Source organism: Globicephala melas, chromosome 1 (genome assembly GCF_963455315.2).
Source record: "Globicephala melas chromosome 1, mGloMel1.2, whole genome shotgun sequence".
Taxonomy (NCBI): domain Eukaryota; kingdom Metazoa; phylum Chordata; class Mammalia; order Artiodactyla; family Delphinidae; genus Globicephala; species Globicephala melas.
Window position 1 is genome coordinate 36,469,276 of NC_083314.1, and position 15,698 is coordinate 36,484,973.

General features: G+C 51.6%; 1 protein-coding gene across 1 annotated transcript in view; it reads right to left on the reverse strand.

Moving 5' to 3' along the window:
- PLXNA2 (plexin A2) overlaps positions 1–15,698 on the reverse strand; it is a 216,672-nt gene that overhangs the window by 25,746 nt on the left and 175,228 nt on the right. The window contains exons 13-17 of the mRNA XM_030872914.2: positions 12,853–13,004; positions 6,616–6,733; positions 4,657–4,793; positions 3,566–3,733; positions 3,326–3,419 (exon numbers count right to left, since the gene is read on the reverse strand). Coding sequence (XP_030728774.1) covers positions 3,326–3,419; positions 3,566–3,733; positions 4,657–4,793; positions 6,616–6,733; positions 12,853–13,004 — 669 coding nt within the window. The remainder of the gene's footprint in view (positions 1–3,325; positions 3,420–3,565; positions 3,734–4,656; positions 4,794–6,615; positions 6,734–12,852; positions 13,005–15,698) is intronic.

Genomic DNA, 15,698 nt, shown 5'->3' on the forward strand with positions numbered 1-15,698 from the left:
GGATGGAGGTGAGAAACGTCCGGGTTGGGGAAGAACCAGGCACTCTGCGGGTGTCCGTGTGTGTGCACGAGCCTGTGTTTGTGCGCGAGCGTGCATGGCCTGAGGCAGGGTGAGGGTGGCTCATGGGAGCTTTCCTTTGGAAGAGGTGAATGAAATTTAACCTGAAGAATGTGTAGGACTTACCCAGACAGGGGGGATGGTAAGGGATCAAGTCCCTGGCAGAGAGAACAGCAGCAAAGGTCTGGGGATGAGGGAGCATGGATGTTTGTGGAAAAAGTAGGACAGAAGCAGTCTCCCGCGCGCGCGCGCGTGTGTGTGAGAAGGAAGGAAGGAAGTTGTGTGAGATGAGCACATAGTAGGTGTTCAGTTAATGTTTATTGAAAACACTGATGGATGAAAAGGATCCTTCACCTCCTTAAATGTTTTAGTCAGGATCTCTCTCTTCTCCAACCGAGTGCCCCCTAACTCTCCATGGGGGTATAACTTTGGTATTGACACTGAGTTCATAATGTCCTTTCTTCCTTGGTGGACCCTCATCTCCCAAATAACATCCTAGCTGAGGTGGCCCCGTGTGGCATGTGTTGTGCCATTCTCTCCTCTGGTGGTTTAGTTTGAGGGCTTCCCAAGGCAGCAGCCAGATTGAAGAAAGCGCTCTAGGACCCACGTGTGATCTGGGAAGAAAACCTGGACCCCTCCCCACCTCCTCCTGTCTCGCGCTGCGTGGCTCAGTTTTGGCTCTGGGAGTCACAGTGTCCCAGCAACAGCCAAGGGCATCTGTGAGAACCCTGCTCAAGTACACACTGTCCTGGCAGGTCCACACATGTTGCGTGTCTGGCCAACACACACATACCCAGGCTTCATGTTCGGAAAACAAGACCGTGTGTGAAATTGCAAAAAAAGCTGATGCTTGCATAGAAATTATGTCAGAGCTCCAAGTCTTAACCCTCCCTTTCCAGAGGGAGTTGAAGAGTTTAAACCAACAGCTCGCCGAGGGCTTTGTGCCGTGTCGGAGGTTAGTACGCATCCCCGCCCTTTTCAGCTCACCCTTCAGCAGCCCCTTGTGAACCTAATGTCCCTTTCCCGTTCCAGCTGGGGACACCCTGGCATGAGGAAAATGGTGGTGCGGTCAAACAGAGTTGAGCTGGGAGTCCCCTCCCTGGGCTCCACGGGGCAGACCTCCCAGCCCAAGGACCGCTTCCCTGCCCCGCCCCTCATCTTCCTCCCTGCTCACTCCAGTGTCCCTGGATGGGACTCCTCTGTGAATGAGCAAATCACCCCCAGACAAACGGCCTCCATTTGCTCTCTGCCCAGCGCTGCATCGGCACTTTGCCAAACATTCCTTTGGGTTTTGCGGCCTTCGCTTTGGCCCTTCTCACGGGCTGCTTCCAAACCCAAAGGCAGGGGGTAGCCCCCGGGGACTGAGGATGACGTGGAGCCCAGGTAGGGCCTCAGGGGCAACATGGTTCTTTCTCACCACTCCTGAAACAGAGGGCATCGGGCGGAGTTTACGGGCTTCCCATGCTGGGGCCCGGCTTGGTGGAAACCTGCACACCCAGGCCTTTCCTCCAGGCTGCCTGCCAGCCTGCAGACTCCAAGCAGGTCCCTGTTGGAGTTCAGGGCCCCGAATGCTCGAGAGGCAGGAGCTGTCTCTTAACTCCTTGAAGCACTGAGGTCCTGGTGGGTGGGCTGGGAGAACTGCTGGGGAGATTCCTGCCTGGGGCTGCCAACGTGTCCTGGCGGGCGCACAGGACGCCCAGGACCCAGGCCTTCTCAGAAGGCTGCCAGGCGTGGGGAGGCCTGCCCAGCCCAGTCTTCTCTTCAAATAGCTTCCCGGGGACCAATGCTGCAGCCTTTGGAGGTTAATCTTGTCAGTCACGCACTCATCCTCCAAAATTCCCTCTGTACTAGGTTAACCACATCTTTTATTTTCTGTGTTCTGAGGCTTTAACCTCTGGGGCCTTGCTGGTCCTGGAGGGGCTGCCCCTCCCCAGGCTGGCCAACTCCTAGAGACAGCAAACAGATGGAGGTGGCCTGGGGACACTGAGCCTCGGTCTGGAAGTGGGGCGGGGGCCCCCCTCTTTCACTCATGGATCAGGCTCTACGTTGGGATCTGGAGTTGCGTGCTCTTCTAGCCCAAAGAGCTGTGAGCACAATGGGTCACTGGAGGTGTGATCCAGGTGTCTCCACGTCTCTGGCATGATGAAATGTCAAGCCCGCCATCATCTCACGTGGTCTAGTTAGAAGAGTCAGATGTTTGGGATCTAGCTTGGTCCTGCCACCAGCCACCTTCATGACTGGGGGCAAGTCATTACTGCTTTCTGGCCTTAGTTTTCTAAGCTATACAGTGAGAAGTTTGGACTAGATCATCCTTGAGACCTTACAAGATCTAGCCTTCTGGCAGCCTGTCCCTTTCTGTATTTCTCTGTTTCCTAGGGAAGCCTCAAGCATGCTGGGAATGTGTCAGGGATAAGAGGGTAGATCCAACACCATCTCGCCCATCTCCGTCTCCATCTCAGCCTCGTCAATGCCCAGAAGGTCAAAGCAGTAATTCATATGAAAAATAATGGCCGTAACAGCATCTCCTGGACTATAATTATGAATACAATAACATTTCAGAAAATATTGCCTGAAAAGAGAAGGATGGAGCCAGTAGAACGAACTAAAAAATTTATCACAACATAGCAGACATTCTGCTCTTATGATAGAGAACTTTTTTAACATCACAAAAATCCACAGTGGAAAAAAATTAAATTACATGGGTCTGCACAGAGGAATAAAGTGAAATGTTCAGCTTGATCATCTTAGCAACCAGGATGGAAATATCTGCATGCAGTGACTAACGTTTATCAGGTGCCAGCCTCGTTGCAGGTTACAGATCTGCGAGGCAAGTCTTATCATCAGCATTTCTAGCCAGGGAAGGGAGGATCAGAGACGTTAAACGACTTGATCATGGTTGTAGAGCTAATAGATGGTGGTGTTTTGTTTCCAATTCACAGATGTCTGAATCTGGATCCAGAATTTCTTCCCCCTCTCACCCTACCTCTTATCGGACCTCAAAGTGAACATGGCAGAAAACAGGAGCCCTTTTGCACCATATCTTAAGCTCAGAAGCCAGTATGTTTATACACTCATGACATCACCTTCTGACAAGAAATGATTATACTGTAATTATAAAAATCATTGTGAGGCCCAGGTGTTTGGGGCCATGATTCTGGACTCTTCTCTGGCGGTCGAATGTCCCAGTGCCTAACACAGACCTTATCACACTGCAAAACACAGACACAGCCATGTTTCCTGCAGATTGAGGGGACCCGTGGTTACTCACATTGACAGATTCTTTGCCATTAAACTTGACTCGGATCCTTGGCTCCTGAATGACATCCAGGTTGAAGCCTGTGACGGTCAGGGGTGTGTGGCCGCTGGGAACAAGCAGAGTCTGGGTTAGGTGAAAAACCCTCTCAAACTGCTACCACTTGTCCCCCTAGGATCCTCACAGGAGCTGCACTTTGGCAGAAGGGATCAGGTTGCACGGCAGCTGGGTGTATCCCCGCCCGCTCTGCCTCACCTGGCGATACTCCACTCGGGCTCGATGCGCTGCACCCGGGGGTCATCTATGTACTCGAACTGCAGGTTGTTGTCTACACGGGCTCGGTCGACACTCACAGAGACAGGGACGGGCCCCAGCCCATTGGATGAGGGGGGCGAGACACACACGATCTCATTCATTGATCGCCTACAGGGAGACCGCAGGAGGGTGGTGAGCCAAGGCATGGGCAAGAGGTGCAGCCTCTGGCCTGAGAAGGGGTTTGCCCCGGTTGGGGGGTATGGCCCAGGAATGTTCTTCTGTCCTTTTATACTCTAGACTGGGGAACATCCCTCAGCAGTGTGTATCAGTGCTTCTTTTTACCTGAGATCCCACTCCAGATGGACTAGGGAGGGAGCCAACTGGAGAAGGGGGTTAGAGAAGGTGGGGCAGGGGCGGGGCTCCTTGGGCTTTGGGGGAACTCCTCTTTTCTGGATTTTTCTAGACCATGACTATTTAGCCAGTGCTTAGTGTCTGGTCAGTCAGTTAATAACTTGAGCACCTGCTAGGCAGAGAAGCAAATACTCAGTCCTTGCCCTCAGGCAGTTTATGGTCCAGGGAGGAGGTTTACTGGGCAAGTTGGGTTCTCATCCAGGGATCCTTTCAGAATTCTCTCTAGATTCTCTACAACCCCAGGGCTTCATCAGAATATCTGACGAATAGACAAATAGTAGGTGTTCAATTTTTAGCGCATAAGAGATGCCCTGAGGATGAGTCTGTGCTTGCAGAGGACAGAGGCCATGCAATCTCCATGTTTCTCAAGTCACCATGGTGGGGACATAATGAATGCTTGATCCTGGTGGTGACTGAGAGCTCCTGGGAACCCCCCTCATCAGCAGCTCTTATGGTCCTCACTTCTAAATATCTGTAGAAGTATTTAGCCCCTATGATACTCGCGATACAAATTGACTAGTGGTATATATTTCTTACAGTGACTGGAATGGTGTTTGGGCCCAGGACATGACACATTACATGGGGATGATGGGGCAGGCACATATGTGAACATGCACGGGAACATGTGTGCACAGGCCTCACGTGTACAGTCTCCTAGGGCTCCTTTGAGCCCATCTCACCCATAGAACTCGCAGGTCTGGTTGCCCAGGTAAACAGCCACGCTGCTCCCAGCCCCGAGGTAATGGCCCGTGATGGTCACCATGGTGCCTCCGGACTCTGGTCCTCGGATGGGGCTGAGTGACAACACGGAAGGGTTCTTTGGGAGGAAGCAGAGAAAGGATCACAGCTCAGGTTTTACCCAAAGAGAGAAACCCAGGCTAGACTTAAAGACAGAAGGAGGGACTGTGTCCACGCTCAGAGTGAACCCTTTCTAATCCCAAACACTCTTTGCCTACCCTGGAGCTCAGACCCTTTCTAAGAAGAGGCTCCAGGCATATCCAGGGAAGGCAGAAGGGCCGTGTTTTGCAATTAATTAACTCCCCTGGGAGTCTTATGCTCATAACACTGTTGGGAAGGCAGAGATGACACTGACTAATCTATCAATTAGTTTGCAAATTGAGAACAATTTGAAAATGCTTCTCTATCTGGAGCGCATACTGATTTTTTTGGCACAAAATCGATAGGGCTGAATAAAGGATCCCTGCCTGGATTGGGCCACCAAGAGGATCCATTAATGGCCCACGCTTGTGTCCTTCCGTCCCTCCCTAAGCAAGAGAAGGGCACAACAGGTGCAGAGACCTGTCAGTAAATGTTAGATGCGTCTTCCCTGACCTTCACCAGGAGGATGGCCCATCGTTGGCTGGGATTTTCTAGTAAGCTCACTAAATCATAAAATTAAGCCTAAAGCCTAAAAGAAATGTCATCTGGCCTAAAATGCATCAGAAAGAAATTGCTCCTGCCTAGCCGGCAGCGGAGTGGAGTGGAAAGTGCATTTAACTGAGCACCTACACAGGCATGAACTCTAGTCCGCATTAGCCACTCACTAGTGATGGGCCCTGAAGCAAGTTTCTGGATCACTCTGGGCTTTTGTTCCCTCCTCTGTCAAGACAGGAGAGTGGGCTACATGATCTGTAAAGCCCTCCCAGCTCTGACACTCTACAGCTCTCTCCATCCAGTCTTTCTGGGTTTGCTTCTCACACGAGACCCTGTCTGTCCTGCACAGGAGATGGGGTAGGTGGGCTGCAGATATAGGCCATGGTACCCTCCCATCTGAGAGAAGACTGGTACAAGGAAAGGTGGAGATGTTGAGATAAGAAGGCAGAGACTGGAAAACCTAAAACAAGCAGTAAAGTGCTTTAGAGAGAAGAGAATTTTGTGGTCAAATAAATTTTCAATACTCTGAGCAAGGCTGGTTTGACCCCCTCCGCTGGTGTTAACACTTTTCAGTGAAGAACTTGATGTGGCAATGTTGCCTAGGTGTCAGAGAAGGGACTTTGGAGCCCCAGAAGCAGGTTGTTCAGCACAAGAAAATAAAGCCTTTGTGAGTCCACCATCTGTTGCTTGGGCGGGAAGAAGTGTTTCCAGGGCTGAGTGTGTGCATATGTGTGTGTAACCACACCAACACACAGAGCAGCTGACTCGTACATCCCACTCCCATGGTCCTGCACACAGACATGCGTTCCTGCAGGATGCCAAACGGCTCCTCTAAACTCCCACTTACAATATCCTTGGCAGAAAACGAAGTGTGTGGATAAATATAGACCTTTATAATTAGGTCCCTCAGATGATCTGTCCTCATTAGGCTGGAATTAGACAGAGATATCACATTGGTGGGACAAAGGGCAGCCCCTCCCCACCCTGTGTCTAGGATCCACTTTCTAAGAAAGGCCTGATTTTGCTTATTTAGAACTCTGACCTGTGGCTCTCTGGGACGCCAAAGTCTCCAAAGTGTTGTTGGTCATGAACTTGACCCACCCAGGAAAGACAGGCTTTCCCTTTTCTGGTCTCCTACTCCATCTGCAAGAAGCCTGGAGGTGCCGGCTCGGGAGAGGGGTGGGTGGGACTTTCCTGGGAGAAGCCTGGAGCAGAAATATGCCCTTGCTGGAAGCCTGTAGCTCAGCACTAGACCCAATACTCACCACAAACGTGTACTGTTGATGGGATTTGGTCATGAACTCTGGCTTACACTCGCCAATGCACAGGCGCACGGGCCCAGAGGTGGTCCCCACAAGGGCATGGCCCATCTCACAAACGATCCTGAGGAGAGAGCAAACCTTTCCATGAGAGACCTGGGGAGAGCTGCATCCCTGCCCCAGCTTGCTCACCCCGTCACAGTCACAGTGAAGGACTCATCACAGTCTTACAGTAGTGCTGGACCAAGACTCAGCTTGCTCAACCATGTGGCTGTGTGACCTTGGGTAAAGTACTTTCCCGCTCTGGGCTTTAGTCTCTCATTGGTACAGTGAGAGGTTGGATGAGCTCAACTCTAAAGCCCTCGAAACGCTATGCTGCCTATTTCTATGAGCAAGCCTCTAGTCCCCGGTGCCTAGTGCAGGGCTTGGCATTGGGTATCAACCCAATATTTGTGGAATAAACCTAATGTTCAACAGAGAGATCTAGGGGCAGTAATTTAGTGCTCTTTTTTGTGTGACAAGCCAACACTGCAACACTCCCGAGAAGAGGGAGTGAGGACTGATTTGCCAAGCTGATTCAATTGTGGTTTGTTTCCCCGCAGTGAGGGAACAGATAATCTGGTGAGATAGTGAGTTCCCCAAACCGGAGCTCCCAGCTGAATGGGAGGAGTGGCATCCAGTGGCAGCAGGCGAGGGGGTGGGAGGTGGATGAGTTCATTAGGACAGCAATCGACATTGGACTCCCACTTAATCAAGGGCTGAGCTCACAGAGCTGGTGGGCGAGGCGGTGAACCAGCCCTGGGGTTGGAAGTCATGTCTCACAGGAGAACTGGAGAACGGTGGCGGCGGGGCGGCGGGAGGGAGGGGGGAGGCACTCTCTCTCGTGATGTGCAGCTTGATACCCCCAGTGAGGGCTTCCCTGGTACCTGAGATAAGTTACAACAAGCACATTTACAGACGGGTTGCCTTAGCCACAGCAGACTCTAGAAAGAGTGGGCAGCTGGAGGATATGGGAGGGACTGAAGAAATCAGATTCTTGGGGGGATCTCTTGCCTGGAATTTTAAGGCATGGGATGAGTGGGAAAGGGCTCCACCAGGCTCAGCCAAAGGGAACCCAGGGGACAGATGGAAGGCTTTTCTTTCCTTCCCAATGCCATTTAAGAGTTCAGTCTGAGCAGTCTGGTGCCCTTGGTAGGTTGGTTTAGTGGGGAGTCAGAAAAACAGACCCCTCTCCACTAATCCCCAGCATTATGCAGGCACGGTGGGGAAGATCCGTGTTTAACGGAGGACGCTTATCTCAACAACTTCTCTAGGAAGGAAGGTAACTAAACAGAGATTTCATTTTGATGTAATAAAACTTGCATTAAACAAATACATGGCGTGCTCACACACACGGCATGCCACCGATCTCCAGCTCCTTCCTAACAGTTAATCCCAAATAAGTACTTTCACTCCCGGTGAATATTTACTTTACATACAATGACTGTCTTATTACGTTTAGCATATTAGGTTCGACAAGAAAGTACTGAGTGCAGGTCAAAGGACGTTCTCCTTTCCCTTTCTCTGTGAATAAATTAATTATGAACCCACAGTAAAGATGATAGTGATGATCAATTAGTATTTTACATGTAAGCGTCTCCTTAAACCTCATTAGCGGAGCATTTGAGAAGCTTAATTTAAGGTACAACGTGGGGTTATTTCCATGCTGCTACCTGCTTGGAGTGACAACTCTCCCATCCTGCTTCCTGGGCCCCAGCACCTGTTCCCGTTTGGGGTCCCTGTCATCCTGTCACATTGCTCCGGGCTCTCAAGGAGTATCAGAGGATTATCGACTCTCTACTGGGGGTCTGGGGTGTGAAGAAGAGGAGGCAGCAGATAAGTCTCTTTCTCTCTCTTCTAATCAGTGCTTTCTTGTCCCTCACTCACCCCCCCCGGCCACTGTGCTGGAGCCACCCTCGAGAAGAAAAGCAGAAGCAAATCATGGCAGGCTTGAAGTCACGGAAAGAGGAAACATAAGAACACGTGAAGGTCATAGGCATATTTGCTCCTCCTGGGGCCTGTCTAGGAGAAGAGAAGGCTAGAATGGCCTGTTCAGCTGTCTGGGGCGTCTTGGCACACTGTCTTTTCTAGAACATTTTCTTGTTCAGGGTGTGTGGCCCAAAAGATGAGCTTTGCACGTCAAGCACGTGGGAGAAGAGGGTGGATGGGAGATGGCACTGCCCAAGTGTCCAAGGCTGAATGCCTGCAGTTGGCTCTCAGTGTCCTGCTTGGAAGGGTATGATGCAGGGGCCGAGGCTGCAGGGAGGGCCTAGAGCTGGACCATGGGTTCCCTTCCTTGGCACTGCAGCTGACTCCTTTCCCTGCTGGTGGAATGAGGTTCTACTTCATCCAGTGAGTGGGAGAGGAGAAGCAGTCAGCGGTGGACTGTAGAATGGTCTGGGTTGCTAAGTCTAAGAGCTGGGTGAGAGTCCTGAGGACTCAGACCATGTTGTGGAAGAACTCTAATGACCTCTAACTCTTCTTCCTTTTTATTCCTGGGACCCAGTGCTCGCAGTGAAGGATGGAGAGGCCTCCTTGAGTGTATGTGTTATTGGCATTTGTTCTCTGAGCTCAAGGAGATAGAGGGTTAAAGGAAGAAGCAAGGGCAGCTATAGGGAGTGGAGAGGGTTATATTGAGGAATGAGGGTCAGGCCAAAGCAGATTCTGTACCTCAACAATAAACAAGAGCTACAATTTGTCGAGCTGTGTGTGGCAGGCACTGGCCCAGATAGGATCTCGTGTCATCCTCAGGCATCCTACAGGGTGGGTCTTCTCCATTTTTATAGACAAGGAAGCCAAGGCTCAGAGGTGCTAAGTGACTCATCTGTGGCTGGGAAGTGGCAGAGCCACGATTCAAATCCAGGTCAGCCTGGCTGCAAAGCTCATGCCTTTGACCATTTCACTCTACTGCCCCTAGAATCAGTGGAATCTTCTGTGTCTCTTGTGGAAGGGACAGGATGGACATGGTGGCTGTGCTGGGGTGGAGGTGATGTGGCTGTGGGGGGGCTGGGGCGGGAGGAGGGGGAGGTGGGGTAGACCTGGCTGGGTTCCTAAGGCTCTGAGGAACCTGCGCTCCCTCCCTCCCTGGTTGGAGATGACCACAGGCAGCGGTGTGGCCACCACTTCCTCCTTTAGGCTTTACAGGTCATCAAAGTTCCTGTGGTTTGACTTCTGGGGGCCTCCTGCCTCTTCTCGGTGTCCCTGGTAGCTTTAGGCTCCCTGTGTATTATCAGGAGACAACAGCTGGGGATGCCTAAAGTTTCTCCTTGTAAAATGAGAAGTTAGACTAAATAACTCTCTACTAGTTATTTAGCTTCAACATTGGGAGGCTTGACTCCTCCTGATGGACAAGAACCTCTGGATTCACATTAGTCCCACTGATAAGCTTTCTAATGGCGGGAGTTGCAGATTCCACATTGCTTCTGACATCCTAGGGCCACAGAAGTGATTGTAGAGGTCCATTTCTACATACCCATTTCCAGATGAGACATTTGAGGATCAGGGAGCTCATCAATAGCTGAGCTCCTGGCACCCAGCCCAGTGCCCTCGCCTCACACCGCACCACCTCCCATAGATTGGCAAAGATGGTGCCTTTCTCCCCGTGAGTGTGCATCCTTGGGGTGGGGAGCACAAGCATGTAACATCCGTCAGGACATGGCTGACTTCGTAGGTGCAGCAGATGAGAGGGAGGGGGTCTGAGGACCCAAGCTGAGTCCATCTCATACAGAGCCCCTGTCCCAGGCAGGGCTGAGCTGCAGCCTCAACCTGCATCTCATCACCCAGGAAACGTCCTGTGATGGAATCATCCGGCCCTCCATAGACCTGTGGGGCACTGATTGCAAGAGACTAAGCGGGGCCCTTTAACCAACATTAACCTAATTGCTGAGTGATAGATGGCACGGCACAAGCATACAGTGAGTCATCACTGTGCCCGCTAATCCTGCCCGTGCCCGGGACTCTGCACTGGGTCCATTTAGCCAAATTCATCTCTCACAGATATCTATAATGATTGTGCCTGTTGCTCACTGCCCAGGATGGAGGCTTTAATGATGTTAACAAGCTCTCAATAATGAGCCTGACACGGCTGGAAACCAGGGCTGCGTGCAGGCAAGGTGAGGAATGTGCCTGCTGCCTCCTGCCTGCCCCGCGCCTGAGGAGATGATGCGGCTGGTTTTCTAGGGTGATCACTGGCCCTGGTAGGGACCCCTGGCAACCATTCACCTCCCCAGGCTCCTTTTGTATCCTCACTTCCGGTTTTTCTTGGAACTTTCTTCCCTAGGGCCCTGGGTGAGTGTGATGCATTTGATTTCAAAGATATTGAATAGAACAATATTTCCTTACGTTCCTACGGCACGTTACGGTCCTCACGTTTTCATCTCACTGAATTCTCTCCCAAAACCCATGCAGTAGGAATCATGATTTCCATCGGGCCAATGAAGATTAGAGAGACCAAACAGTTTGCTAAGGTCTCAGGGCTGGCAGGTAGAGGAGGCAGGATTTAGAAGACCCTTGGATCCCAATTCTCATGCGATTTCCATGTCCAGCTGCCCAAGAATTTATACTGCTCTATTCAAAGCCTTACCCTTCAGTCCCCTGTGAACCCTTTCCTTTGGAGTCCTGTGGCATCTCACCAAGTTGGAGACTTGACCTGTGTCCAGTGGCCCAAGGCAGCTCCTTGAGGCCAAGGTGGGTCTGGGGTCAGTGTGACTGAGAGTCTAGCTGGGTGTGGCAGGGTGCTGGGCTCTGTAAAGCCATCTGATCTTGAGAGCCCAACAGCTCTCCCCTTCTCTTCTGGCTCAGAAGCGCTACTTATATCATTTCCCCCTTTCCTCTTCCTCATGTCTTTCCTGTAGACCCAGCCAGTCTTCCCTCCATGATTCACTCCTTGAAGGGACAAGGCTGTCAGTGAAGGGTCAGTTCTGCAGGATCTGAATGTCTGCAGGGTCAGGCAGCTCCTTCTTCTCCCCTGCTGGATGTGCCCAAAGTCGGAGAACTCACCCCTCTGACTCTGACCCTGCCCTGGCCACACTGGAATCATGGCCCCTGACCCAGAAGGCCACAGGCTGACGGATAATGGAATTTGCAGGCCACTCTTACCCAGAAGTCCTGCCCCATGGCTGTTAGGGAATGGAAAGAGGCCTGAACCAAAAGTTAGGAGACTTGAGTTCCAACTCTGCCATGGCCACTTATGCACTGAGTGAGTGGGGGAAGTCATTTCACTTCCCAAGTCTTTTACTCTCTCCTACTTTGTAAAACCGTGATAGCAATGTCTACCTCTCAGAGTCCTTACCAATTAAAAGCAAGAGAATGGATGAAAAAGAGTAAGTGCTGATGAAAGATGAAGTGTCATTTTTACGGTTGCCAGTGCCACTTTTCTGGTTGTTACTAAAGGCTGGCTCTGGGGAGGCTGCAAGGGGTGGAGCTAAAGGAGAGGAGCCCTGTTCACGGGCACGCTCCCAGTACCCCCTGCAGAGCTGTGTGCCCAGTGGAACCAGGGTGACTTGACCCAACTTTACATGATAAATCATGCAGAAGGATCTGGCTACTCTCCTCCCTTTCTCCATAGGAGGGGAAGCATCACTCCTTCTACACTCCCACCCCCAGCACACCCCTAGCTTCATGCCCACCTCCTGCCCACCAACTTCACAGCAGCCGCCACTGCCAGATGAACACCCCAAATTGGAACATATGTCACTTCTGGAGCCCCGTTCGCCTGTCCACCGCTACATGCCTATTTTCTAATTTCCAGCTGACACTTCCCTTAGTGAAATAAATGAATTTGCTCTGGCGGAGGCCCTGCTCAGATTAAGCTGCTGTCAGAGCCCCTTGAGCCAAACAAATTGTTGCCTGCAGCCCACCGAGCGGGATGCATTCCAATGGGGGCTATGGAGGGAGGGGCGGGGGGAAGCAAGGAGGAGCAGAATGGACTGGCTGGGAAAGTGGCTCAGTTAGCCAGTGCGCAGGAGAAGACCAACTGCACGAGAGCATTGCACCGGGAGCCCTGATGCCAGAGGAGCCAGGGAATTGGGAATCAAAATGAATAGGGTATTCTAAGAGTGGAGGTGGGCTAGGAGAGGGCCCTGGTAAGGCTTCAGGGAGTGGGGTCCATGGGAGGAGGGACATAGGAGATGGAGGGAGAGGGGAGAGTTCCCCCTACAAGCTCCGGGGTGGGGAAGAGGGTGGGCCAGAGCGGACTGGACTCACTGCTCAGCGATGATATAATCCCCCGGCAGGGGCGTGCAGGGCACCCCAGCCACCTGCACGTGGTGGGCGATCTCGGAGAAGTCCAGGCCCAGGTTCACGCCATGGATAGTCACTCGGGTCCCTCCTTCAGGGGGTCCGGACACCGTCAAAATCTGCGGGAGGGAAATGGGATGAGCAAAGCTGGTCGGTCACAGGAGTAGGGGCAGTGGCACCCATTTCCCTCCCCACGGGAAGGCTTTGGGACACCTGGAATCTGGGGGAACTGGGTGTGTTTTCTCCGCTTTTCAACTTATCTAGGATCCCGACATTGTCATGATGTAGCTATTTCATCGGTTCTTAGGACATTCATCCAATGATTCATTCATTCATCCACTTATGAAAAAGAAATTATCAGAGAGTACTGGCTCAAGGCAGTACTTTTTTTTTTTTTTTTTTTTTTGCGGTACGCGGGCCTCTCACTCTTGTGGCCCCTCCTGTTGCAGAGCACAGGCTCCAGACGTGCAGGCTCAGCGGCCATGGCTCACGGGCGCAGCCGCTCCGCAGCATGTGGGATCTTCCCAGACCGGGGCACGAACCCGTGTCCCCTGCATCGGCAGGCAGACTCTCAACCACTGCACCACCAGGGAAGCCCTCAAGGCAGTACTTTAATTCACTAGCCTGATTGTGATCAAGTCACAGAATCTCTCTGAACCTCATTTCTTCTTAGTTGGTAGGAAGGATAATCATCTCTAACCAACCTCTCCCTGGAAGCTCCCGAATGGAGGGTGTCTGGGAGCATTCTGTAAACTTGAAAGGGCTTTGTCATTGTGACCACGCTATGATTTGCCACTCCTGGGTGCTAGCCTCTGTAGAGTTTACAATGATGAATAGAACAGGAAATCTGCCCTCGAGGAACTTAGTGGTCAAGGAGGAGGAGATAAGGGAGCCATAAATAATGCTGATGCAGGGTACACAGTGATAAGGTGAAAGAAGAGCTGTGGGAGCTCAGAGGAGTTCCAGATTAGGGACTGCTGTGGGGGATGACCAAAGATGGAAAGTATGTTTGACATTGTTCTGCAAAAAAAAAAAAATCCTGTGACACGTGCTAGTACCAAAGAGAAATAGCTTTCTGAGTTTCCAAATGTTGCTGGCTTCCCAGCAGCAAGGATCGTTTATTTATTCATTTCTTAATTCAGTCACCAAATGCCGACTGCCTGATTTTGTTTTGACCCAACAGGAACTGCAGAATCAGGCAGCTCTAAGGTATACATTTCTGTCTGGGAATGGATCAGGCTCCAGGAAAAATGCAGCTCTTCAGGATCCAACAGATCCCAGGGAATAAGCTCCTACTTCGAGGTCCACAGTTATCCAAAGCAGGAGGAAATTAGACATGAACCCAACTGAAGGCAGGAGCATGGAATTTCAGAACTGGAAGGAGATACGGGGTGTCTTATTCTAAGATCATCATACAACATGTATACAAGGTTTTAAAAAAGTCCAGGACTCTTTTCACTACACCATTAGAAGGGCAAGAAGGGAGGGAGAGAGGCAAGGAGGGCTGCTCAAGGCCAAGAGTCCACCAGAATCTTCCAGATACGGCCTCTGGGCAGAGATTGGAGGTGAGAGTACAGGCGAAAATGCTATCGAAGGCTCTGGAGACTCTTCCCCGCTCCTGTCTCCAGCAAAGGGGCACTGCTCTCTTCCAGTAATGTAAGCACCATGAATGCGGCCTCCAACTTGGCCACGAATGCCCAGGTGATAGCAGACACAGAAGAGATGATGGAGGGGATGAGGCCCCGGGACAGGCCTCCTCCCTCACTGCCCACTGACTCCTGGGCTCTTGTGCATTGGCTGCACAGCCAGGTCAGACCTCCTGATCTCCCACCCTCTTCTGCAGACCTTAGATGGTGCAGCCTCCTTCCCTCCTTCAGGCCCAGGCTGGGAACTATCTTATCCGGGGGCCCATTTCACCCAAGTCACCTTGTCTGTGGCTCTGACTCCCTTCTCTGGGAAGAAAATATCCCACCTGATGAATAAAAATAAACAAGATTCATGAGATGAATCAAGGGAGGGGATGGCGGTTCTCAGAGGCATCTTTGTGCACTGGGCCTTGGCGGGTCGGGGGAGGCAGGACAATTTGGAGAGAAAGGAGCTGGCATGAGGAACCGGTAGCCCCATAGCTTTTCTGTCCCTGAGGGTTCTAAAAACAACTGACACTAGATCTTGGCTGTTACACTCTCCCCTGGTGCCACTTCCTCAGGTCCCCAGGCCTCTTGGGCTCTGGGAGATGGATATTCGTAATGAGGAACAGGAAAGGGGTGGCCTCCATGCCCCTGCAGGAGAGATTCAGGAGGAAGGAAGTAGCTTTGAGCAAATCTAAGCACCTGGTTCTCCTCTGATCCCTTGGAATGAACATCACTGGTCCCCCTCCCCTCCTCCAGCCACCTGGATGCCAGGAACCCACCTACTGAAAACCCTGACAGAACTGTGGTGATCAGCTTGCTCTCTTTCTTCCACTTTTATTTTATTTATTTTTATTTTTATTTTTTGGAGTACGCGGGCCTCTCACTGTTGTGGCCTCTCCCATTGCGGAGCACAGGCTCCAGACGCGCAGGCTCAGCGGCCATGGCTCACGGGCCCAGCCGCTCCACGGTATGTGGGATCTTCCCGAACCGGGGCACGAACCCGTGTCCCCTGCATCGGCAGGCGGACTCTCAACCACTGTGCCACCAGGGAAGCCCCTCCACTTTTATTTTTAAAAATACATTCTCTTGCTCACTGCGGTTAATTACAAGCTTTAAGAAAAACTGAAATGAGATCTTTCTGGAAAGTCTAAAAATATTTCCGTCTTGCAGGTAGCACGCGGG